Source organism: Mauremys reevesii, linkage group 4 (genome assembly GCF_016161935.1).
Source record: "Mauremys reevesii isolate NIE-2019 linkage group 4, ASM1616193v1, whole genome shotgun sequence".
NCBI classification, from domain to species: domain Eukaryota; kingdom Metazoa; phylum Chordata; order Testudines; family Geoemydidae; genus Mauremys; species Mauremys reevesii.
In genome coordinates, this window is record NC_052626.1 from 98,380,478 (window position 1) to 98,406,319 (window position 25,842).

At 45.2% G+C, this 25,842-nt stretch overlaps 1 protein-coding gene and 1 long non-coding RNA gene across 4 annotated transcripts in view; one reads left to right on the top strand and one right to left on the bottom strand.

The window, feature by feature from the left end:
- SBF2 (SET binding factor 2) overlaps window positions 1-25,842 on the top strand; it is a 599,778-nt gene that overhangs the window by 550,373 nt on the left and 23,563 nt on the right. For all 3 annotated transcript variants that reach the window (XM_039537930.1, XM_039537931.1, XM_039537932.1), the window contains 2 exons: window positions 8,174-8,275; window positions 9,541-9,726. In XM_039537930.1, the coding sequence (XP_039393864.1) occupies window positions 8,174-8,275; window positions 9,541-9,726 (288 nt within the window). The remainder of the gene's footprint in view (window positions 1-8,173; window positions 8,276-9,540; window positions 9,727-25,842) is intronic.
- The window catches only part of LOC120404879, a 74,639-nt gene that overhangs the window by 14,466 nt on the left and 34,331 nt on the right, over window positions 1-25,842 (bottom strand). The gene's annotated exons all lie outside the window — the stretch shown is intronic.

Consider the following 25,842-nt stretch of genomic DNA (forward strand, 5'->3'; position numbering starts at 1 on the left):
ATGGGGAAAGCAGTCCTACAGTCCTTCTCCAGAAGAGGCTCCTAGGCCCACCTCCATTGAGAAACAGCTTGGAGCTACAGTGGAATACACAATCACTCAAAGAAGAAAAATGGTTACTTACCTTCTCGTAACTTGTTCTCGAATATGTCCATTCCACAACCCAACCTTTTCCCCAACTCATCAGATTCTATCTTCTAAGATTCTGGTATGAAAAAATGAAAGGAGGAGTAGGGCTGTTCCACCCATTATATCCCTGGGCTCAGATCAGGGGGAAGCTAAGATGCGTGTGTAGCTGCCCCTACAGGTACTGCTAGGGAAAACTCTCCAGCACCCATGCATGAGATGCATACACACTTACAGTGGAATAGACATACATCGCATCTCAAACAACAATTACAAGGAGGTAAGTAACAGTTTTGTATTTATGTATCATAAGTATTTTAAATACTTCTGTAGTATAAGTATTTTTCCCTTTTACATCTTTTGATAACAAAATAAATGCTATTTAATAAAGGCTCAGAATATGAAAGATGAATTTTCTAAAGTTATGTCTTGTTTGGGAGTCTCTAAGGCAGACTCTGTCTTTCACTTTCTTTCTCCACCTTCCCTCTGTTCTTCTTCGAGTGATTGCTCCTATGCATTCCATGTAGGTGTGCGTGCCGCGCGTGCACGGCTCTCCGGAACATTTTTACCCTAGCAACTCCAGCGGGCCGGCTGGCGCCCCCTGGAGTGGCGCCGTCATGGCGCCCCTTATATACCTCAGCCGGCCCGTCCGCTCCTCAGTTCCTTCTTCCCGCCCGTGACGGCCAGTTGGAACAGTGGAGTGCTCCCTCCACAACCCTAGTGTTTCTCCATAGTTCTAGTGTAGATAGTGTTAGTAGTTAGTTGAGTTCTTGTTGTAGTTGTATATATATATAGTGTATAGTGTTAGTAGTGTTAATAGTTACGGAATTAGAGGGTTTACCCCTCTTCTTCCGCCCCGGTGCGGGCTTATGCCCAGAGCACCGGGTTTCAAGCCCTGTGCGGCTTGCCAGCGGCCTATGCCGGTTAGCGACCCGCACGACTCTTGCCTCCGCTGCCTCGGAGAGTCGCATCGGCCAGATAAGTGCTCTATTTGCATAGCCTTTAAGCCTCGTACGAGGAAAGAGAGAGACTCTAGGCTGAAGCACTTACTGATGGAGTCTGCGCTCCAACCTCCGGCGCCAGCTCCAGCGGCACCGAAAACCGCCTCGACGAGCAGCGCTCCGGCTGCACCGAGCCGCTCTGGCACCGAGCCGGCACCAAAGACCCGGCACCGCTCCCTCTCCCCGGGGAGGAAGCACAAGGCGCCGAAGACGGCCGCCGCGAAACAGCGAAAGCCGTTAGCCCAGCCGCCTCCAACGAAAACGGTGCAGGCTGAGGCAGTGCACGCGAAGTGCACCGCGCCGTTGACTCCGGCGCCGCCTGGCCCGTCGAGTCCGGCTCCGCCCAGCTCCCCGGTGCCCACCGAGGAGGAGCTGAGGATCCCGTCGACGCCGGAGGCGTTCGCGACGGCAAGAGAACTGATCGAGGCGACGGCCCCGTCATATCAGCCGCCGGCACCACCGGTGCGGACATTCAAGTCCCTCGGCAAGCCAGCGATGGTGCGCCCCTCATCCCCGGGCGACCGTGGCGACCGCGGCTCCAGAATCCGGTCTCGATCCCGGTCTATCTCCCGGAGAAGGTCACCGAGGCACCGCTCCCCATCCCGCCGAAAATCGCCATCGCGACGCCGCTCAGCGTCCCGGCACCGGTCGCAGTCCCGGCACCGCTCTCCATCGCGGGGCCGGTCGTACTCCCGGCGGCGCTCCAGGTCCCGGTCACGAAGTCACCGGCACCGCAGCAGGTCCGCGTCCAGGCACCGCGGACATCGGGACTCGCGCAGCCGTTCGAGGCGCCGCAGATCCCGCTCGAGGTCCGGTTCCCGGCACCGCCGGTCGAGCTCCCGGCGTCGCCGGTCGAGCTCCCGCCGCCGCCGCTCCCCTTCTCGGCACCGGAGATCCAGCTCCCGACGCCGTAGATCTGGCTCCCGGCACCGGAGATCCGGCTCCCAGCACCGTGCGCAGCACAGGTCCCGCTCGCCACTGGACCCCCGAGACACCCGGCACCGACCCTCGGCACCGGAGGATCGTCTCACGCCGGCGCTGGACGCCCGCCCAGGCACCGCCACGGCTCCACCCTGGCCCTCCAGGGAACCCTCGGTAGCCTCACCCCAAGGCAGTGCGGTGGATTTCAGAGCCGGTTCCGTTCCGCTGGATCATGGACCCCAGTATTGGGGACATTGGGTACCCTGGGCACAATATGAACAGGGGCCTCCCCTGCCACCCAGGCAGCCAGGCTCGGCACCATCGGTCCCGGTGGCCACAGTCAGTCGAGCCCCCCCGTCCCCACCGACGCAAGCCGCCGCCCACGGCCCATCTTTGGGCCAGGACTCGCTGCCGCCAGATCGCCAGGTGGGGGAGCACCAACAGGAGGAGGTGCTGCCGGGACACTCCTCGTCGTCCTCTCCAGATGAGGCGGTAGCAGGGGCCTCGCCATCAGGGCCCCGGCCCATTGACCTCAGGGCACACCAGGACCTTCTCAGAAGGGTGGCAAAGGCCATTAATTTGCCCATAGAGGAGGTGCAAGAAGTCGAGGACCCGATTACGGACGTTGTGGGAGATGACGCCCCTGTCAGAGTGGCTCTCCCGTTTATTCGCACCATTCAAAAGAACAGTGCCATTATCTGGCCACTATCAGTCGCCCTCCTCCGTTGCCCCCACGGCGCGAGGCGTCGAAAGGAAGTATTCCGTCCCGCCCCAGGGCTACGAATACTTGTATGTCCACCCCACCCCGGACTCGCTGGTGGTCCAATCGGTCAATGACCGCGAACGACACGGACAACCTGCCGCTGCGCCGAAGTCGAAGGACGCCCGGCGCATGGACTTATTAGGGCGTAAAATCTATTCGGCGGGAGGCCTCCAACTCCGTATCGCCAACCAGATGGCCCTGTTATCCAGATATACTTTTAATATCTTGGGGTGCCTTGCGAAGTTCACGGAGCTAACCCCTCAGGAATCCCGCCCTGAATTCTCAGCGCTGCTGGAGGAGGGCAAGTTAGCCTCCAGAACCCTGATCAAAGCGGCCGTAGACGCAGCAGACTCGGGCTCGAACGGTAGCATCCGGGGTGACGATGCGCCGCATTGCGTGGCTACAGTCTTCCACCCTCCCACCTGAGGTCCAGTACACCCTCCAGGACCTCCCGTTTGACACGCAGGGGCTGTTTTCTGAGAAAACGGATGCCAGAATCCAGTCCCTAAAGGATGGGAGGGTTGCGATACGAACTCTGGGTATGCACACGCCGGCCACGCAGAGGCGTTCGTTCCGCCAGCAGCCCTACCGACCCTTCAACCAGGCCAGGTCTCGGCCGTTTAACAACCGCCGAATGGCCCCCTTCCGCCGTAGACCGTCAGGGGGGCGGCGCAACCAGGCGCAGAACTCGTCCAAGGCCCCGCAAGCCCAAAAGCCGGCCTTTTGACGGGACGCCCGAGGACGGCCCATCACTCTCCCCCCAGGATCCATCCCTTTTGTTTTCCAGTCGCCTTGCCCGCTTCCTTCCGGCGTGGTCTGCTATAACATCGGACAGCTGGGTCCTCAGCACCATCCAGCACGGCTACCGCCTACAGTTTCTTTCGCCCCCCCCCTCCCACCCACCTTCCCCGTCCCTCTTCAGGGACCCCTCTCATGAGCAAGTCCTCATACAGGAGGTGCAGGCTCTGTTGAGCGTGGGTGCTATCGAGGAGGTGCCTCCCTGTAGGCGGGGCAGGGGATTCTACTCCAGATATTTCCTCATCCCCAAGGCGAAAGGAGGTCTTCGTCCCATCTTAGACCTCCGGGAGCTGAACAGATACCTCTGCAAGCTCAAGTTTCGGATGGTAACCTTGGGGACCATTATCCCTTCCTTGGATCCGGGAGACTGGTTTGCCGCCCTCGACATGAAGGATGCTTACTTTCATGTGGCGATTTCTCCCCCCCACAGACGCTTCCTGCGCTTCACGGTCAACGAGACCCACTACCAGTTTGCGGTGCTACCCTTCGGCCTCTCCACTGCCCCGAGGGTGTTCACCAAGTGCATGGCGGTCGTGGCCGCAGCTCTCCGTCGTCGCAGAATCCACATATACCCATATCTCGACGACTGGCTGATCCGTGGGCGCTCTCAAGAGCTGGTGACAGCTCAGGTGTCAGAGATACCTGTTCCGGTCTCTCAGCCTCCTCGTCAACGCCGAGAAGTCCCAATTACTTCCGACACAGCGATTGGAGTTCATAGGAGCGGTCCTCGACTCCACCCTCGCCAGGGCCTGCCTCCCTTGTTCTCGACACGAGACGATGGCCTCGCTCATTCGCACCTTGCAAGCCTTCCCTTCCACGACGGCCCGGACCTGCTTCCGCCTACTGGGCCACATGGCTGCGTGCACCTTTGTGACCGCGAACGCGAGGCTGAGGCTCCGTCCGTTCCAGATGTGGCTGACTTCGGTGTACCGGCCCCACCGCGACCCTCTAGATATGGTGGTCACGGTCTCAGACCCCACTCTCCAGACGCTCACCTGGTGGCTGCATCCAGAGGTGGTCTGCGCCGGGGTTCCGTTTCGCCCCCCTCGCCCGTCGGTCACCCTGACCACAGACGCTTCGGCGCTTGGATGGGGGGCTCACATGGGAGACCTGCACACTCAGGGCCTCTGGTCGGCCCAGGAGCTCTCCCTGCACATCAACGTCCGGGAATTGAGAGCGATCCGCCTGGCTTGTCTCGCCTTTCTTGCACACCTCCGGGACCGCTGCGTGGCGGTATACACGGACAACACGGCAGCCATGTTCTATCTGAACAAACAGGGCGGGGCCCGATCCTCCCCGCTGTGCAAGGAGGCGATGCTCCTATGGGACCTGTGTGTGACCCACTCGATTCGCCTCGAAGCGTTCTTTCTACCAGGAGTGCAGAACACGCTGGCCGACCGTCTGAGCAGGTCCTTCGCTTCCCACGAGTGGTCCCTTCGCCCCGACGTGGCCCACACCATCTTCCAAAGGTGGGGATTTCCCCAAATAGACCTGTTTGCCTCCAGGACCAACAGGAAGTGCCACAGGTTCTGTTCGTACCAGGGTCGGGCTCCGGACTCCATCTCCGATGCATTCCTCATGCCCTGGACGGGTCCCCTTCTATACGCCTTCCTGCCGTTCCCGCTAGTCCACCGAGTACTGCTCAAGCTACGGAGGGACAAGGCCCGCGTCATACTCGTCGCTCCGGCCTGGCCGAGGCAGCACTGGTATACCCTGCTCCTCGAGCTCTCGATCCGGGATCCCATTCCCCTACCGTTATGGCCGGATCTCATCTCCCAGGACCTCGGCAGGCTTTGTCACCCGAACCTGCAGTCGCTGCATCTTACAGCCTGGTTCCTGAGTGGTTGACCGACGCGGAGAGGACCTGTTCCGCGGCGGTGCAGCAAGTTCTGCTTGAAAGCAGAAAACCGTCCACACTCTCTACCTACCTGGCGAAGTGGAAACGCTTTGCCCTTTGGTGCGATCAACAAGGTCTTAACCCCTTCTCGACCCCTATCCAGACGGTCCTCGACTACCTCTGGTACCTGAAAGGCCAAGGTCTCGCGATCTCGTCCCTGAGGGTACACCTGGCAGCGCTTTCAGCCTTCCGGCCCGCTGTAGATGGTCGCTCCGTGTTTTCCAACCCCATGGTTGCCCGCTTCCTCAAGGGGTTGGACCGGCTCTACCCGCCAGTGCGTCCGCCGGCTCCTACTTGGGATCTGAACCTGGCTCTCACCCAGCTGATGCGCCCGCCCTTCGAGCCCATGGCCTCCTGCTCCCTCCTCCATCTCACCTGGAAGACGGCCTTCCTCGTGGCAATCACATCCGCCAGACGAGTCTCCGAACTCCGCGCCCTGACGGCGGGTCCCCCATATACCGTCTTCCACGCGGACAAAGTGCAGCTTCGGCCACATCCGGCCTTCCTCCCAAAGGTGGTGTCGGCCTTTCATCTTAATCAGGAGATCTTCCTCCCGGTCTTCTTTCCAAAGCCGTACACGCCTCACCTCGTGAGCAGCAGCTCCACACCCTCGACGTCCGTAGGGCCCTCGCCTTTTACATTGACCGAACTAAGTCCTTCCGGCGTTCCTCCCAGCTCTTTGTCGCAATTGCGGAGCGCATGAAAGGCGAGCCTGTCTCATCTCAACAGATTTCTTCCTGGGTGACATCCTGCATACGGGCGTGCTACGAACTTGCTCGCGTCCCCCCGTGCCGACTCACCGCACACTCGACGAGGGCGCACGCTTCGTCAGCCGCCTTCCTGGCCCACGTTCCCATCCAGGACATCTGTCGAGCGGCCACCTGGTCTTCCGTCCACACCTTCGCTTCCCATTATGCGTTGGTGCAGCAGTCCCGAGACAACGCAGCCTTCAGCTCTGCGGTACTACACTCCGCCACGTCTCATTCCGACCCCACCGCCTAGGTAAGGCTTGGGAATCACCTACATGGAATGCATAGGAGCAATCACTCGAAGAAGAAAAGACGGTTACTCACCTGTAGTAACTGGTGTTCTTCGAGATGTGTTGCTCCTATCCATTCCAGACCCGCCCTCCTTCCCCACTGTCGGAATAGCCGGCAAGAAGGAACTGAGGAGCGGACGGGCTGGCTGAGGTATATAAGGGGCGCCATGACGGCGCCACTCCAGGGGGCGCCAGCCGGCCCGCCGGAGTTGCTAGGGTAAAAATGTTCCAGAGAGCCGTGCATGTGCGGCGCGCACACCTACATGGAATGGATAGGAGCAACACATCTCGAAGAACACCAGTTACTACAGGTGAGTAACCGTCTTTTCTCCCTGAGTCCTTTCTCTTGTACTCTCCTTTCGCAGCTGATTCTTTTTTTTTTTTACATCCATGAACCTAGATTTGTCTTATATTGTGTCTTTGCACCTACATTGCTTTCTTTCCTGTAACATAGTCAACATCTTTTCCATTCCTCACTTTCAAGCTTTGAGACTTTTCACTGTTAATCTTAATCTTGTTTGGATTGTGTCCAATACTACACGCAATGGGTTTCCTCCTACTGTAGAAAACTGAAATAGCCATGTTCGGCCTACATTAAAGCTGCTTACACAAGTGTGTTCTACTGTGACATTTGATCTTGGATTACCATACACCATACAAATGGTAGAAACTAAAAACAGAAACTTTCTCATTTTTAGGAATAAAATTGTTATTCATTACATAAATCAGGAAAATGTTCGCAAAATATGAGCTTGATAACAAGAAAGAGACTCCAATCCTACAAACACTTTTCAGCACACATGTAAATATAATCCCATAAGGAGTCACACTGAAATCAATAGGACTGTTCATGAGGGTAAAGTTACAACTGTGCTTAAGTGTTTGTAGGACTAGTACCATAATGAATACTTGAGCATATACTTGCCCACATCCCAGCCAGCCTGGCCAAAAACAAAATATAAGAGAAAAAAGAGTTGATCTATTTCCATAAAACAGAAACTTGCTTTCTAATTGAATAAATTTAAAATTCTGAAGAGTTTGAACAATCGACGTTCTCTGTAGATATTGTTAAAGAAAAATTAACTCATCAGTTATGTACCCAGTAAAATAGACAGACAACAAATATATACTTAAATATTTGGTTACCATTTATTCAATACACAAAGTACACTCACCTGCAGAGAAAACAGCACACGTGTCTAACTTTTTTGAATATTAACATTTGACAGACAGCGGATTTGTTAAATATGTGTGATCAGAGATTTCACACAATTTAATAAAATCACTGGAAATATGATATGGGTAGTATAAAAATGCTTAATAATATGGTAACATCTTGTTAAATAGAATGATACGGTGATTATCTTACTGTGTTTCACTGATATAATGATTATTGCTTTGTCTCTGATATTTACCTGGCAAGGATTTGTAAACCTGTTAAAACTTCCTAAATAAAATAAATGGTTTAATATTTAGATAGATAGATAGATATAAAAATTTATTTAATATATTTAATATTTATAGTTTAAATCATGAATGGTATGGTATGATATGAATCTATAAGCATTCGGCAATATTAACAGATTAATTCTGCACTCTTAGTATGTTATTTATTTTTTTATATTATGTAGCTTCACAGGATAATGCAATTGGGTGTGGTGATATCAGAGCTCCTTGAGAATGGTTCTTCAGTTATGGTTTGTTTGGAAGATGGTTGGGATATTACTGCACAGGTAAGCTGCTATTACAAATTTGTGAATAGTGGGAGCTAGTAAACACCAAGCATTAGATTTTGGCCAAGTAGCTGTAATTTTCTCACAACTTTAAACAACAAATTCCTAAACACAACCTGTCCTGGCAGCAGGGAAAAGGCAAGGGCTACCTGGATCTGTCCCCACTCTTCATCCACTTTGATTTTCAAATCCCAAACAAGCAGTCAAAACAGTATGCTTTCACCCAAGGTCTTGATGGCCCTGCACAATTCAAGGGCCTAACCAAGGTCTGCAGCCCTGTGCAGACTACTGCATGAGGAAAGGCTAAAATTCCCCACAAGAACTTGCTTAACTTTGTGGCTGAAACACATTTTGGCACACAAGGTGAGTTGATGGGCATTACACCCTTATCTCTACCATTATGTGTTCGAGAGACTCTTTCCCATGCACACTCACAGTTCTGACCCTGTAGCATCTGCTGTCAGGACAAATTACCAAAGTATAGATCTTGTGAAACAAATCATGCATTAAATGAAAAGCGACAGCTGAGCTCATTCAGTGAGTAGATTGTGCCTGTGTAAATGCATCATAATCCAAAAGGTACATGCAGCAAATCAGTAATTCTGTCAGATCGTTTAAGAACCTGACACATAACTCATAGCTCTGTACAAACAAAAGCACAAATGAAACTTAACACTGTCCACTCAGCCATTTTTAAATTATAAGGGAGGAGTGGAGGGATATAGACAGAGCAGGAAGAGGCCCAGTATTGCCTTTTAGCCACTACCTGCTAGCTGATAAAGGAAGGACTGCAGGTAACATGGCATCACTCCAGAGGGTATAGTCCACCAGCTTCCAGGTACTTTTCTGCAATCCTCTGCCAGCTGAGATGGCCAGCACCCATTTTCTAAATGTTTGTCATTCTTGTCTATTGAGAAAATGTTTTTAATTTTAATTTAATTTAAATCTGGCAAATATTGTAGTGACTTCCAAATTCTGTAGTCACTCGAATTTGCTTGTTTCCCCCCAAATTCAGTAAAACCTCACTTTAGTTGAAGCTCTTTTATATGAAACTTGCTCTTATCCAAATTTGGATCATTTCTGCCATTGTAAATCACTTATCTAGTAACTTCCCCAATTAATAACTTAATATATTTTAATGCTTTTGATGCCTTGCAGTATTTCATAAAAACAAGTTTAGAACATTTCAGTTTGTTGAACAAAACTCTAGATTTAAATATGATGTATCTAATATTAATGCCAGCGCACTCTGTTTTGTGATCTAGGTGGTGTCTCTGGTGCAATTACTCAGTGATCCATTCTACAGGACGCTTGAAGGCTTCCAAATGTTAGTGGAAAAAGAATGGCTCTCTTTTGGTCATAAGTTCAATCAGCGTAGTAATGTGACCCTCAATTGTCAGGGTAGTGGATTTGCTCCCATTTTCTTACAGTTCCTGGACTGTGTGCATCAGGTAAGCATAACAAATCTATGCCTATTCAGTGTTTGGAAAATGGATGCATAGGGCCATCATTGCAGAGCTATTAATACATAATGCATTGAAAAAGAAATAGAGACTTCCCTTTCACCCTTATGAGATAAGATTTCCCTTTTTGCAGGAAAAAGAGGGAAAATAGTGAAGCTATTGGTAGAACATACACTGTCCATGCTAAATAGTAGTAGCTGGTATTGTGTATCGTGTAAGGTGATTTACAGAGGGATTTCAAATAGAAGCTCTGTGAGTTAGAGGCAAGCTTCACATAGTACACAAAGGAGCTTAAATCACAAGAAGGCTTTTTTGATCTGGTGCAGACAGTACATTCATTTTCTACAAAGAGAATGTCAGCTGTCCTGTATGTGGCAGCCAGCTCTTCTCTTTGCAGGTAACTGTGGGGAGACTTTTCACTCCATCGATTTTGGAAGCAGAAGAAGCTTATACAATAATTAGAGAGTTGGTGGTGTTTCAGAACTCTTCAGTAAAACTTCAGTCTGTGACTTCATTTCTGCTTCATGCTAAGGTCCACAGATCTGTTACAATTGTACTTTGGCCAGCTTGCATCTTTGGGGCAGAACCAGACCTGTCAGTCACTGACAGCAGGGGAATGCCCCAGCACCCAAAGTTCCCTCCCTTTTTTCTGCCTCAGGTGGCCAGCAGCTCTGCCAGCCCATCCTGCTGCAGAGCTTTTTCTGAGGGAAATTCCAGTTTTTATTTAAAATTTTTAGTCTAAATTTCAGCTCAATAATGTGCCTGTCTCATTCCCAGCTGTGTCCCAGGGCTGTTTGTGATTTTAGGGAGATTGTATTCTTAGCTCTGCTTCCCATTCTGAGGCATTTGCAGCAGCTGGGGCTGCTACGGACTTCAGGGAGCAAGCTAGGCTGAGAAAAGCCAGAGACAAAAGGAAGGGTCTGTGTCTCCTGCTACCCCTTAGCAAGTGTCTCACAGGGGAGCACAACCAGTTCTGGGCGGGACCCATTTTCTCTCTCTCAGCCCCATCTGCCCCCTTCCCCAAGCAAGAGAGACGGCAACATGCTATAAAACCTCCATGGCCCATCTGTGTCACCACAACTGATTTTCTCGATATAAAAGCCAGGGTCAGCGTTAGGGGGTAGCAAACAGGGCAATTGCCACAGGGTGCCCCAGGAAGCTAAGCTGCTCAGGCTTCGGCTTCAGCCCCAGGTTGTGGGGCACAGGGCCTTGGGCTTCAGCCCCATGCAGTGGAGCTTCAGCTTTCTGCCCTGGGCCCCAGTGAGTCTGATGCTGGCCCTGCTTGATGAACCACCAAAATCTGCTCATGGCCCCCAAAGGGGCCCCGGACCCCTGGTTGAGAACCACTGCTGTAAAGCATTTTGGGGCTACATGTTTCATTTGAAAGACATTACAGAAAACAAGGCCCTAAGCCTGCAACCGCTTCTGCCTCGGGACAGCGTCACTCCCCACACAGTGCACCTGCGCTCAGCCCTGGCTGGGAGCATTGCCAGGATCGGGGCCTAACGTTTCACTGTGATAATGACTAACGGGCCCAAGCTGCCCACCTGGGCTCCACGCGTGGGGCCTGAGCCTGCCGTGCAGCCCCACGGGTAAGCTCTTGGTCTGAGGGCAGGGTGAGGAGGGCCAGGGAGGATTTTGCCTTTCAGGGGCTGGTTCCAGCCTGCTGCCAGGGCTGGCCCAACTCAGGGCTACTTTACGCGAGAGGTCAGTGGGAGGTGGAACAGGGCGCGCACGATCCTCGCCCGTGGCTGCCCAGGGCTCAGTCACTTCCTACTGCCCTGGGGGGGCTGAAAGAGGAGCTGCTCAAGACCATCTGGCACGCCTTCACCACCCTGGACCGGGACTGGAGCAGCAAGGTCTCCAAATCTCAGCTCAAGGCAAGTGCGAGAGGGAGCCTGAGGGCATCAGCTGTGCTGGGAGGCAAGCATCCTCCGGCCGCTCCCCCCTCTTTTCAGGCAGGGCTGCTGCTGGCAAGGGATCCCGGGCTTTGCAGGCTCTTGCCCTGGGGCCTCCTGGCTGTGATTCCTTCCTTCTCTCTCCCCCCACCGAGAGAGAGCAAGAGGAAGGAAGCACCTTGTGACTACCCCAGGGTTGCTGCTGCTGGGGAAGCAAAATCAGCAGCCTCAGTCTTTTGTTCCTGCTCTTCACAGGGGTTGGGGTGGAGAGCTGGAGCCTGTGAGCCTCCCGCAAAGCCTTGGGACAGTTGTCTCTGGGAGGCTTGGTGCTTTGGCTCCATTGTGGCACTGCTGGATACCCCAGTCAGAACAGCGTCAGACACATTGACACTCTCTTGGGGTGGCCCCAAAATGGTGGGGCTGACTTTGAACACAGGGAGGGTCTTGAAACCTGTCCAGACACACACTTAGTCTGTCCTGGACATAGTACCCTGGTGTCCATCTTTGCCACCATATAACTCAGTGTAAAGTCACTTGGAACTTCCCCTAAAACCTGCTTGTGGCCCCCAGGGGTCCCCGGACCCCTGGTTGAGAACTGCTTTTGTAAGGGGCTTTTGGACCCAGCCTTCTGGTCGTGCTGCCCCTCTGTAACAGACCTTCCCTTTCAGGATGCCTACTCATATACCGAGCCAATACAGCCAGTGGGGAAACAGAACTATCTGGCCCATGTGAATCCCATGCAGTAGGCTGGGGTAGAATTTCTGGGGAGCCCACAGTTGGGCCCCAGGCCAGTTTCTTCCTTGAGAGACTCATAAGAGGTGGCATGGTCTGATGGCTTTACCAGTTCTTTTCCACCGGTCCCAGTCCGGGACAGAACCTTTCTCTGTGCATAGCCTTTCCAATGTTACTGCTCAAACTTTGGCTCTGAAAATAGTTTTGTAAATCGTTTTTCTTAGATAGTTAGCTTAGTTAAGTCTAGTTAGATAGTTTGGGATTTGGGTGGTTCCCTCCCTTTGTTCTCCCACTCTTTGGTATGCCCAAGGTTTCAAGCTTCAAGCCTTGTCTGTCCTGTCCCTGGTTCTTTCTAACTACTGACCATTGCTAGAGCTGCCTGTTTTGCCTTGGAGAATCGCACATTCCTCCAAAAAGTGATATCTGTTGCTCATTTCCCCTTGTACTAAGCAGTCTCAAGAGTGCAGATATTTAATGAAGATGTCCTTGAAGCCCCAATCTGATCCTGCCCCCTCCTGATCCCCATCTTACCGACATGAGCCTCCTGGTAGTGTCCCGCCGGCACCAGCGCTCTCTAGCTAGGAATCCTCCAGCAGACGCAAGGACTCCACTAAATGAAGGCATGAGGAGGGTGAAGATAAACACCCTCATTAAAAGAGGGACAAACCACTCCATGTGTTCTCTAAGAAAAAGCCTGCTTCTCCTCTTCTCTTACCACCAAGTGAGACTCTGTGCCACAAGGCGGGTTCAACCCAGAGCTCACAGGCAGTATGGATCAGCATCAACAAAACTAGGAGCTACCACCATTCTGAAGCCATCTCTGACAGGGGCAGGACTGACCCCTGCATCACACAAAGGAACTTTCACTGTCTGCACTGATGGTACTGCACAGTACAAATACTGCTGCATCCAAACACTCACTGATGGATCCATCCAGACCCAAGACTCCTGCCAGCTCTCCTCTCATTAGTATACCCTTTTCAAGGATCTGGCAATTTACACACATCCCTGATCGCCAGTTTTTCTGACCCAATTCTATTCTTGCACCATCACTACATCATTTGCCAATCCTGAGCACCAGTCATGCTATAAGTGCTCCAACACCATCGGTACCCTATTTGCCCATTCCTGCCTCTGTCCAGACGGTCCTAAGACACATTGTACCATCAGTTCCACCAATAGAGTCAAACAACCCCTACTCCAGTGGTTCAGAAACAGGACTTGATCCCATAGAGGACTTCCAGGGCCTCCCAGATGCCTCCAAGTTCTCAGGACCCACATTGTTGGGCTAGTGACCAATGGTACCCCCCTCCTTGCTGCCTGATTGTTATGATCCTGCCCACTGGACATACTGGGGCTCCTGTGATCTGTACTTTTGGGCCCCAGACTATGAGGACCCCAGCACTGCTTTCAACAAAGATTACCGCCCAAACAGGAGCAGGAGCAACTGATAGAGAATTCAACTGATAAAGAATTAAAGAAGGGTAATATAATTAATGCCAATCAACATGGGTTTATCAGAAAATGAATCCTGACACATCTCTTTTGATGAGATTACATGTTGGTTGATAAAGGTAAATAGTATTGATGTAATGTACTTAGACTTCATTGAGACATTTGACTTGGTACTGCTTGACATTTTGATTAAAAAACTAGAAAAAGATAAAATTAACATGGTGCCCATTAAATGGAATAAAAATTGGCTAACCGATAGGTCTTGAAGTGTATTTGTAAATGGGGAATGATCATTGAATTGGGTGTGTTTCTAGTGGGGGCCTGTAGGGATCAGTTGTTTTGTCCCTGTGCTATGTAACATTTTTATCAATGACCCGGAAGAAAACAGAAAAATCACTGATAAAATATTCACGTGACACAAAAATTGGGGGAATGATAAAAAAATTAAGAGGATAGGTCACTGATACAGAGCAGTCTGGATTGCTTGATAAGTTGGGCACAAGCAAACAACATATTTTAATATGTAAATGTGTACATGTAGGAACAAGAATTTAGGCCATATTTATAGGATGGGCAACTCTATTGTAGATAATCAGCTGAATATGAGCTCCCAGTGCAATGCTGTAGCCAAAAGGGCTAGTACAATCCTTGGATGCATAAATGGGTATTTTGAGTAGGAGTAGAGAGGTTATTTTACCTTTATATTTGGCACTGGTGCCACTGCTGCTGGAATACTGTGTCCAGTTCTGGTGTCCACAATTGAAGAAGGTTGTTGATAAATCGGAGAAGAGCCATGAGAATGATTAAAGGATTAGAAAGCATGCCTTATAGTGATAGACTCAAGGAGCTCGATCTATTTAGCTTAACAAAGAATAGGCTAAGGGATGACTTGATTACAGTCTTCAAGTACCTATGTGGAGAATAAATATTTGATAATGGATCTTCAGTCTAGCACAGAAAGGTATGAAACAATCCAATGGCTGCAAGTTAAAGCTAGCCAAGTCAGCCTGGAAATAATACATACATTTTTATCAGTGAGGGTAATGAATCTCCAAGATTGTTCATCTCCATAATCAAGAGGATAAAGGGGTAAGTAGTCTCTTTTTAAACATTCTCTAAATGGATTCCCAGCTACATCCTCCTATGCTATGTGTTTATGGAGGTGCCTCCTCCTCAGAGGGTCAGGGTTCATTCAACTAGATCCCAAGCTGCCTCGGTAGCATCCCTACAAGTTATTCTCCTCTTGGAGATCTGCAGAGCAGCAACTAGGGCACCATTCACACTTTTACTAAGCATTATGCCCTGCTTCGAGTTTCTGCCAAGGATGCTTCTTTTGGTTCAGTGATCCTACAATCAGTGTGCAGAACACTTCCTAGTCCCCTCCTCCTCAACATGCACTGCTGGGAAGTCATCAACAGTGAATACCTATAGGGACCAGATCTTGAAGAAGGAAAGTTACTTACCTTATAGTAACTGGAGTTCCTTGAGGTGTGTGGCCCCTGTGGGTATTGCATGACCCACCCTCCTTCCCCTCTGCTCGGTTGCTCACTTGATTCACAGTGGCTACTATCTACAATCAGATGAGCTTTTTAAATTTGAAGTTGGGAGCCTTCTCAAATGACCCGTTGTTGTACTTTTAATTCAGACACATACTCCTCCCAACTGTGATAGCATTAATTCCCTAAGGAAATCTAAGAAATATTCCTCTTTTGGTTAAGCAGTATTTAGGTGCACTAATAATCCCAGGTCAGAGCAGTCAGGACTCCAGTACTGAGATCTGCTAGGTGGTCATTTGTTCACCAAATTCTGCATATTGGTCATCCAATCTAAGCCAATGCCATTTCCTTTCTTTTGTCAGATATATTCTCCACACCTTAATGCCCAGAGGAAGATGTATATTACAGGCAGGGCCAGTAACACTGGCTATTATTAAGAGAGTGTGTATATTTATTTATTTCAGAGTAGCAGGCGTGTTAGTCTGTATCCACAAATTTGTTAGCCTCTAAGGTGCCACAAGTACTCCTGTTCTTCTTATATTTATTTATGTAATTATAAAGTGCCTTGTTTTGAATTTCCATATTTAATGATCCTGTTTCCCACATTGGAGAGAGACTGCTATGAAAATCCCAGTGTAAGGAATCTGTGAACCGTAGCACAAAGAATAGGAAAATGTATCCATGCTTACCTGAAAATTTCCTTTCTTCTGGTAATAAGGTCCACAGATCTGTCTCACCCTGCAGAAAACCAGATCATCCAGAATAGAGATGGAAATTGATATCCAAGGATTTAAGTTTGTAATCATTAGATAGACTGCTCTAAAGTAGGAGAAATAGATGTTTTTCCTCCAAGTATATGTAACATCATCTGTAATTTAAGAAATTAGATTTGAATTATCCTGGCCAGGGAAGTTGTCTCAACAGGAGGGAACTTCATGTTCTCCTGTTGCCAGTGACTGAGAGGTCTGGTTCTGCCCCAAGCTGCAAGCAGGATGAAATACCCATTGTAACACATCTGTGGACCTTATTACTCAAAAAAAGGAGATTTTCAGGTAAGCATTGATAAAGTTTCCTATTCTGCCCATCTTTTTCGAATGCAATGTTGATGTAGCCGTGTTGACCCAGAATATTAGAGAGACAAGGTGGGTGAGGTAATATCTTCAACTTCTGTTGGAGAGAGAGACAAGCTTTCAAGCTTAAACCGAGCTCTTCTTCATCTCTAAAGCTTATTTCTCTCACCAACAGAAGTTGTTCCAATAAAAGATATTACCTCACCCCCCTTTTCTCTCATCTTTTTTGGCCAATTTAAGTGTTTCTATTACACTCCAAACTACATTTCTCTCTGTAAAATCAACTATTTATTTTTTTCTAGGATAAGCCATTCATTTACCAGAATTAATATTTGTATAGTGTCCTTTAAAAAATAAGAGTAAATTATCTATTTGTTTTTGCTTTGGCTGAAGAGTATCATTTAGATAGTCTTTAGGTGCCACCGGACTCCTCGTTGTTTTTATTTAGAAAAAACTATTTTTATAACTAATGTGAGGGTATTTTTAAAATACAGTAGTAGCTTCCCATATATGGTACTGTGAATTTCTTTCTTACCTATTTTTTGTTTAGGAAGTGATACAAATTATTAATATTTTGAACAGACACACTTTACACAATGGTTGTAGGCTAAGAATATGATATAGAATCATAACTATGAATAAATTATCTAGGAGTAGTTCATAAAACTTTCTGAAGATAGTCTTTTAGTCCATTATGATATGTTGTTGACTTAACAAATTCTAACAATATTGCTACAGATTTCAAGGGTATGATTTTTGAAAGTCATCCAAGTTAATATGCTTACATAGAAATTTGACTTGAAGAATCTGATCCTAAATATTTGTACTATGATGTTTCTATGAGTAGTGCCCTATGTTAGTTTGTGTGCAGCTAGATATACTATTATTATTATATATTATAATCAGATGGGAATTTGATCCTAAAATTTAATATATTACAATCTGATATGCAAATATCCCATAAATAAACACGAGAAACATTTGGTCTCTCTTCAAATCTCTTTTTTTAACCATTCATTTCAGTTTTAACATCTTGAGTGCAATAAAATTTTAGAGCCAATGTGCATAAATTTGTCAGTCGTTGAACTAAAGTTACAAAGAAAACATATGAAACAGTGATTCCTAAATTAGAACTGCATCATCTTTTAAAAAGTCATTGTTTATGCCAGTATCTCCAGGTGTCAGCTAAATTATTAATTCTAAATCATGTTTCACAATAGAAACATCTGGCAGATAGTCTCATTGCTTCTAACAAGATAGGGTGAGTTAAAATGATGCCATTACAGGAAGCTCCCCTTATTTTACACTTCAGCTATATCTATTTGGTATTTTGATAAATATAGCTCAACTGTATACTGAACAAATGATGCTCCAGAATTTAAATAAAATTCTCCATCAATTTTAGGGTCCAATCCTGCAAAGAGTTACATATGTGAAATACTTTGTTTACATTAGTAGTTACAATGAACTCAGTATGACTACTCCCATGAAGTTATTCAGCTGTTCATGCATTTGCAACAACAGCTTCTTAGCGATTACTAGTTACTCTATAGAATATTTAGGATTTTTTTTATTCATTTAAATCAAATTAATATTTATTTGCATTGGGATTACAAAATTAAAAGATATTATAAATCTGGAAATCTACAAATAATATTCTGAAGAGAACTGAGTAAATTCTGGAACTTCAGGAGCAGGGCCAGCTCTACTGTTTTCGCTGCCCCAAGCAGCGCGCCGAATTGCCGCCACGGATGGCAGGGGCAGTCCGTGCACCATTAGGGCGGCACACGCATTTCCGCGGTGGCTGCAATTCGGCGGCAGCTTCTGTCTTCAGCCAGAAGACAGAAGCTGCGCCGCCACCGACAGCTGAACATAAAAGCTGCCGCCAAATTGCCGCCGCCGCGGAAACATGCGTGCCGCCCTAACAGCACACGAACTGCCCCCACCGTCCTCAGCGGCAATTCAGCACGCAGGTTGGGGGGCAAAAACACACGGCCTGCCACCCCTTGCAGATTGCTGCCCCAAGCACCTGCTTGGAATGCTGGTGCCTGGAGCCGGCCCTGTTCAGGAGTCTTTATTCTAGTCTTTATTTTAGTTACAGTATCAGAAACATCTGTATGTTTACTTAGCCAATTTAGGTATCCATTACATATGTATTATCATTTAGGATAGGAATTTCAAAGGAATCTAATGGTGCTAAACACTCACTCCCTGATTTACATTTCTGGGTTGCTTATGTGAAAATTGCATCGTCAACCAATATTACAACCTTTTATACAAGTTTACGGTCTGATCCCTTTCAAATCCATTGACTGTAAGGGGGACAAAAGCCGATAAATTATAACTAAATATACTTAACCTTTTAATGGGGTTAAGTAACCTGCAATGACTAGTGACATCTTTTTTGTGTTTATTTGTAATCAGTTAAATAATCCCAATTACCTTCTATTACAGCAGATTTCCAGGGCACACAATTCTCTCATTTCTGATTATCTGAGCTACATTTTATCAGGGACTTTTGACCCCAGTAGCTCACCACTAATTTGAACTTTGCAGATTGTACTGTAGTTGGAGAAATAAATGCAGTGATCACCTAAGCCAGTTCTGGCACCTGTCCCATATCCAAGTATGCAGAAATCAACTGTTAAAACACAAAATAATAGCAACTATGTCATTCACCTTTGTTCTCTCATACTGCAAATATTTTAAATTAATAATTGTTTTCCCGCAGAAGTAAATTGCATTATAATAATTTCTACAGTTACTTTAGCTCCAGAAGTTTCAGAAAAGGGATCTGGTTGAGAAATTATTTCATTCTCTACACATACATCCCAGCCAGGATTTGAATAACAGTTTATTTTTATTACCCTTTAAATTCGGTAAACTACTTATTGGCACTTAGGCAGAAATTAGGATGCTGTAAAATTCATGACGAACAGCTAATCTGTTGATCTATAAAAATATCCATCCTTTGTACAATTCACTAAAAATTCTTAACATGGAAAAAATGTATGCAACTACATATAGTGTGTATATTTGTAAATGTAGCTTTTTGTGATCTGTCAGTTTATTATTATATATGGCATTGCTATCCAGAATTAATGTATTTGACCACTTTTAAATCTGTGCATTCCAGTAAAAGCATTGTAATCCCACTATAATCCTGTCAATCTTTTTCTTCTCCTTTTTATAAAGAAATCTGAAAAGCTTTTTCCTTCATAAACTTGGTTTTCCACAATTTTATTATGGAGAAAATTACATTTTTGAAAATTATGTCTTACACATCTGTATCATTACAAAAGCTATGAGAGTTTAGCAGTCTGCATTATGGAAATAGAGGGGACAGAATAAGCAAGTGTGCACCGAGCTGGAAGTTCCTACGGTGGCTTAATATTTTAGATATCTGCCCAGTAGCTAACATTCAAATGAGAATTCATTGTCTGAAATACTATATATGCGCCTATCTATTCCTATAGGGATTTTTCCTATATTACTCCGATCCATCACTGCTATACATTGGTACCTAATTTCTTTTTGATGGATTCAGATTCAGAAATTTGTTAAACTAACACATCTGATACTATGCTCCCAAATCAACTCTCGCAGAAAAACAATCATAGACAAACAGCATGTCACTTGTGGGCAAACATTTTTCAAACAGTGTATCTGACCTCTCAGTCCTTGTCCTCAAATGAAACCTGCACACCTTCAAAAGACAAGCCTGGGAGCTTAAATTCATAACTTTGCTAGACACTAAAAATAATGGTCTTAATAAAGACACTGGATGTATGGCACATTGCAACAATCTGTAACTAACATCCTTTTTTTGACCTATGAATGACTGCAGAGGGGTTAACGGGCCACTTCACTTTGAATGGTCCCTTAAAACATATGTTAATTACTTTTGCTAAACAATCTGTTTCACCTTGTATTTAGCTGTGACACTCTCAATACCTTTCCCAGACCTGAAGAAGAGCTCTCTGTAGCTCAATAGCATGTCTCTTTCACCCACAGAAGTTGGTCCAGCAAATGATACTGTCTCATCCACCTTGTCACTCAAGATTTTTAGCATTTCTGAAAATCTAAACCTGAACCACATAAAAGCAGATTTGAATATTTAATGCCAATTGAGCATACTCCCATGATCTTCAGGGGTTTCCAGTTAGTTTGATATATTGTAACTGTAGTGATTAATGATAAACGTTTCTTCCCTGAGGTGGGTAAAAGAAGGGAGATAGCTGAACAAAGAGCAGAAAGAAAAGTTGAGGTAAAATGAAAAAGAAAGGAAGGGAATGAGAAATAAACGCAAGAATATTGGGAATATTGCAAGAATAAGTGAGTATAGAGGTGTTAGTGTTATGATAGACAAAGCACCATGAGATTTATATTTCAAGTGATCCATTTAATTGGTAGCTCTGCTTGTGTTCTTAAAATAGTGTATTTATCTTCATTTCATCTGAAGATTTACATACAGTTTTCTTAATTTTGAAAATGAAATTAAAAGGTGATAAAAGGAAATTGCCACGTGACGTTGTTCAGGCCAAGAACTTAGCAAGCGCTAAAAGGAGTTGGACATTGAAATGGATAACAAGTATATCCAGAGTTGTTATAATTAATGCTAACAAATTTTGGAAGAGGTATTAAAGCTCATGCTTAAGGGCTTAAGTTATGCTCTAAATATTAATGATCAGAATGAAACTTTTTATGGCGGGGGCAGATTATCCCACGTCAGTCTACTGAGGAATTTTTGCACTTTCCTCTTAAGCATCTGGCACTGTTAGACAGGATACTGAACTAGATGGACCTTTAGACTGATCCATGATGGCAAATCTTCTGTTCCTAATTGAGAGTCTATATTATGTTCATTCATGTAAATATATAGAATTATATGTATGTCATGGCAAGACAACTTTCTAACATGTTTCTTTCTTAATGTAATTGTAACATTGATGACTCAAAGTGAGAAAAACAAACAAACCGGTAGGTTGGCACTGCTGTGATTGATGCAGTGGTGTCAATTTAGCTGGTCTGGTGAAGACCCGCTAAGTCGATGGCAGAGCGCTCTCCTGTCAACTCTGGTACTTACATTATTCTTGTAACTGAAGTAGCATAACTTAGGTTGACTTACCATGGTAGTATAGACAAGGCCTACGGCAAAGTACCTGCCATTGCGCTCTCTGTGTATTTCGACTAGGATAATACTCAAAATTGGTGGAGTCTGAGTAAGCAGCCAACTTTGAAAAGAAACTATTTTTATGTGTCCTTTCCAAAAAAGGTGCATCCTCGGATACTGTGTGTGACAAAGATATCCCACATCCAGTGTGAAATAATGACTAATAGAGAGAGTTTAGCCCAGAGAGAGCAGCATAATCATGAATCAGATTTGTCCAATTTTTTTTATATAATATAAAATATATATATATTATGGCTGTCAGCAATTAAAAAAATTAATTGTGATTAAAAAGATTAATTGCGTGATTAATCACGATGTTAAACAATAATAGAATACCATTTATTTAAATATCGTGGATGTTTTCTACATCTTCAAATATACTTATTTCAGTTACAACACAGAACACAAAGTGTACAGTGCTCACTTTATATTTATTTTTTATTACAAATATTTGTGCTATAAAAACAAAAAGAAATAGTAGTTTTCAATTCACCTCATACAAGTATGGTAGTGCAATCTCTTTATCATGAAAGTTGAACTTACAAATGTAGAATTATGTACAAAAAACTGCATTCAAAAATAAAACTGTAAAACTTCAGAGCCAACAAGTCCTCTCAGTCCTACTTCTTGTTCAGTCAATCGTTCAGACAAACAAGTTTGTTGACATTTGCAGGAGATAATGCTGCCCGCTTCTTGTTTACAATATCACCTGAAAATGAGAACAGGTGTTCACATGGCACTGTTGTAGCCAGTGTTGCAAAATATTTACGTGCCAGATACACTAAAGAGTCATATGTCCCTTCATGCTTCAACCATAATTCCAGAGGACATGTGTCCATGCCGATGATTGTGTGATGGGTTGGACCTCCCCCGGCCGGGATGCCACCTGTTGTACTGGGGTTTCACTGACCCTCCGCTGCTCCACCAGCCTGGATTCCCTCTCCCTGTTTTGCTGAATTAGGCTCCCTGGCCTCTTGCAGCACATACACATAGGTAGAGCCACACCCAGCTGCAGACACAGACTGAAGTCAGCTCTGGGTGAGAGGACTCACCCAGGACTCACGTGCACAGCCCCTTTGGGGGATAAACCCTAAATAATACCGTCTTGTACTGTATAGAAAGATCTGCACAGCGCAAGCTCATAAAAATTCTCCCTCTCCCTCAATGTGGAGAGAGAGATGCATAGCTTCTCCCCTCCTCTCCCCCCCAGATATGAATTGCACAAGCTGGGTTATGTTATAAACAAGAAATAAGTTTATTAACTACAAAAGGTAAATTCTAAGTGATTATAAGGGATAGCAAACAGATCAAAGCAGATTGCCGATAAATAAACAAAAAATGCAAACTGAGTTTAACACACTAGATAGGTAAGATATAAATTAGCAAATTCTCAACCTGAGTGATAAACAGGATGGCAGATTCTTAAGGCACAAGTTGCCTTGGTTTTCCCTTACACAGGCTAAAAATCCTTCTAGCCTGGGATCATCACTTCCCACAGTTCAGTCTTTGTTTCCTCCTCAGGCATTTCCAGGTGTGTTGTTGTAGGGAGAGTGAGGTCCCCTCATAATATCGTTTCCCCCCTTTTATATCTTCTCCCTACTTTCTGGAAAGCTCTTTTGCTGTGACCTGGATCAAACAGTTCCAGTAGTGCTATATCTGAGGTGTTCCTGTTGTACACAGTTCCTGGAGTAATCCTTGTGCTTGTGTGCATTTCCTCAATAAGCCATTAACATTGTTTGGCCTCACGACATGTTTCAGCAGCACATATATAGCCAAACTTCATAACTTCACACACGACGATAGCACCTACAATCCCACGAGATATTACTGTCTAGCAGATCACTTTTAGTATGACACCTCACAAGGCATACTTTGTATAAGACATATCCTAATTACATTACAGTGGTGAATATTGAGGTGTCAAGGTGTAACAGGTTGTGCTCGATAACGATCCAAAGCAGTGCAGACTGAAGCATGTTCACTTTCATCATCTGAGTCAGATGCCACCAGCAGAAGATTGATTTTCTTTTCTGGTGGTTCGGGTTCTGTAGTTTCCACATCAGAGTGTTGCTCTTTTAACACTTCTGAAAGCTTGCTCCACACCTCATCCCTCTCAGATTTTGAAAGACACTTCAGATTCTTAAACCTTGGGTCGAGTGCTGTAGCTATCTTTAGAAATCTCACATTGGTACCTTCTTTGTGTTTGTCAAATCTGCAGTGAAAGGTGTTCTTAAAATGAACAACATGTGCTAGGTCATCATCCAAGACTACTATAACATGAAATATATGTCAGTTATCAGGTAAAACAGAGCAGGAGACATACTATTCTCCCCCAAGGAGTTCAGTCACAAATTTAATTAACACAACATTTTTCTAAGGAGCATCATCAGCATGAAAGCATGTCCTCTGGAATGGTGGCTGAAGCATGAAGAGGCATATGAATGTTTAGCATATCTGGCACAAAAATACCTTGCAATGCCAGCTACAAAAGAGCCATGCAAACGCCTGTTCTCACTTTCAGGTAACATTGTAAATAACAAGCCGGGATTATTATCTCCCGTAAATGTAAAAAAACTTGTTTCTCTTTGTGATTGGCTGAACAAGAACTAGGACACTTGTAGGTTCTAAAGTTTTACATTGTTTTGTTTTTAAATGCAGATATGTAACAAAAAAAATCTACATTTGTAGGTTGCACTTTCACAATAAAGAGATTGCATAACGGTATTGTATGAATTGAACTGAAAAATACTGTTTTGTTTATCATTTTTATAGTGCAAATATTTGTAATAAAAATAATATAAAGTCAGCACTGTACACTTTGTATTCTGTGTTGTAATTGAAATCAATATGTTTGAAAATGTAGAAAAAATCCAAAAAATATATAATACATTTCAATTGGTATTCTATTGTTCAACAGTGCGATTAAAACTGCGATTAATCACAATTAATTTTTTTGAGTTAATCGCGTGTTAACTGCAATTAATTGACAGCCCTAATATATATGTTTACCAATAGATTTATAACCAGTTACACTACTTTTGAGGGTCCTGTTGGCTCTACAAAGCAGAACATTCCCTGTAGATTAGTACTAGATAAATAATCTTGTTTTCAGATGGTTATGCATTCTAAACTCCAAGTCTCCAGGACAATATTAGGAAATGATCTGGTTCCAGAATATAAAGTTTTAAAATAGTTAATATTTTAGTAGAAACTTTTGATAGTCAAAATTCCTTTTCTAGACTGTAGTTCCCCAACAACGAAAGCGCCTGAACTTGAGGTGCTGAGCACAGAAATTCCCATTGCGTAGCTTGAGCTATTTACTGCCAAATTATAAGGAAACATGAAGAGTCAAATGTGATTTTTTTTTTCATTTGAAAATATCGCTGGTGCAGCAAGTCTAGCTGGTAGTCTTTTCCACTATCATTCTAGAAGCTGGATTTTGATTCCTGATACTATCTTTCACTCCTATCTGCAGGGCATCAGGGTTCTACAGGAAATGCATTCAACTTCTGAATGGGAGCATCTGATGTCACTGAACAGTGACTCTTTTAGATTATTTAAAGAGTGACATTTCAGAGGGAGTATCATCCAGTTATCAGCCAGAAGGATAACTGGCTTGGAAATGGGGAAGATAAAAGTAAAGGAAAACCTGGAGACACTGAGGACTTTGGCACATGCAAGTTAGACTTTTTCCAGACTGATGGACCCCAAATTTGGAGCTTCAATTTTTTTTCTATTTTGTCTATTTGAAAAGCCCATGTAATACTTTATAATTGTTAGCATATTAGCACTCATAGGCAAGTCTAAATAACAAACCATATGTGATAGAGAGGAAAATATAATTAAAGAAAATCTCCATCTCAAGATTCACAGTGATCATAAATAGTATAGGATGAAAAGGGGATTATTTTCAAAATTATGAAACATACTGTGACAATGTCCTTGTGACTTTCTATATTTTGAAGACTTATTTATTTACCTCATCCAACTTGTCTCTTAAGTTAATATCTCCTATTGGACTTACTTCTGTTGATGAAAGAGACAAGCTTTCAAGATACACAGGCTCTTCTTCAGGTCTGCTGAATTATCATTACCTACTTAGCTATCATTCCAATATAAAGCAATGTCACATTTATCCAAGTTAACTTTGGCCTAACATGAGTATAGCTGGATGTGGGATACTAGATGCTCATTCCAGATGAACCAAATTTGATATTAGGGGGAAATATATCAAACTTTGGAAAATGGAGACTAAGCCTAATATTAAATAGCTTTTGTGA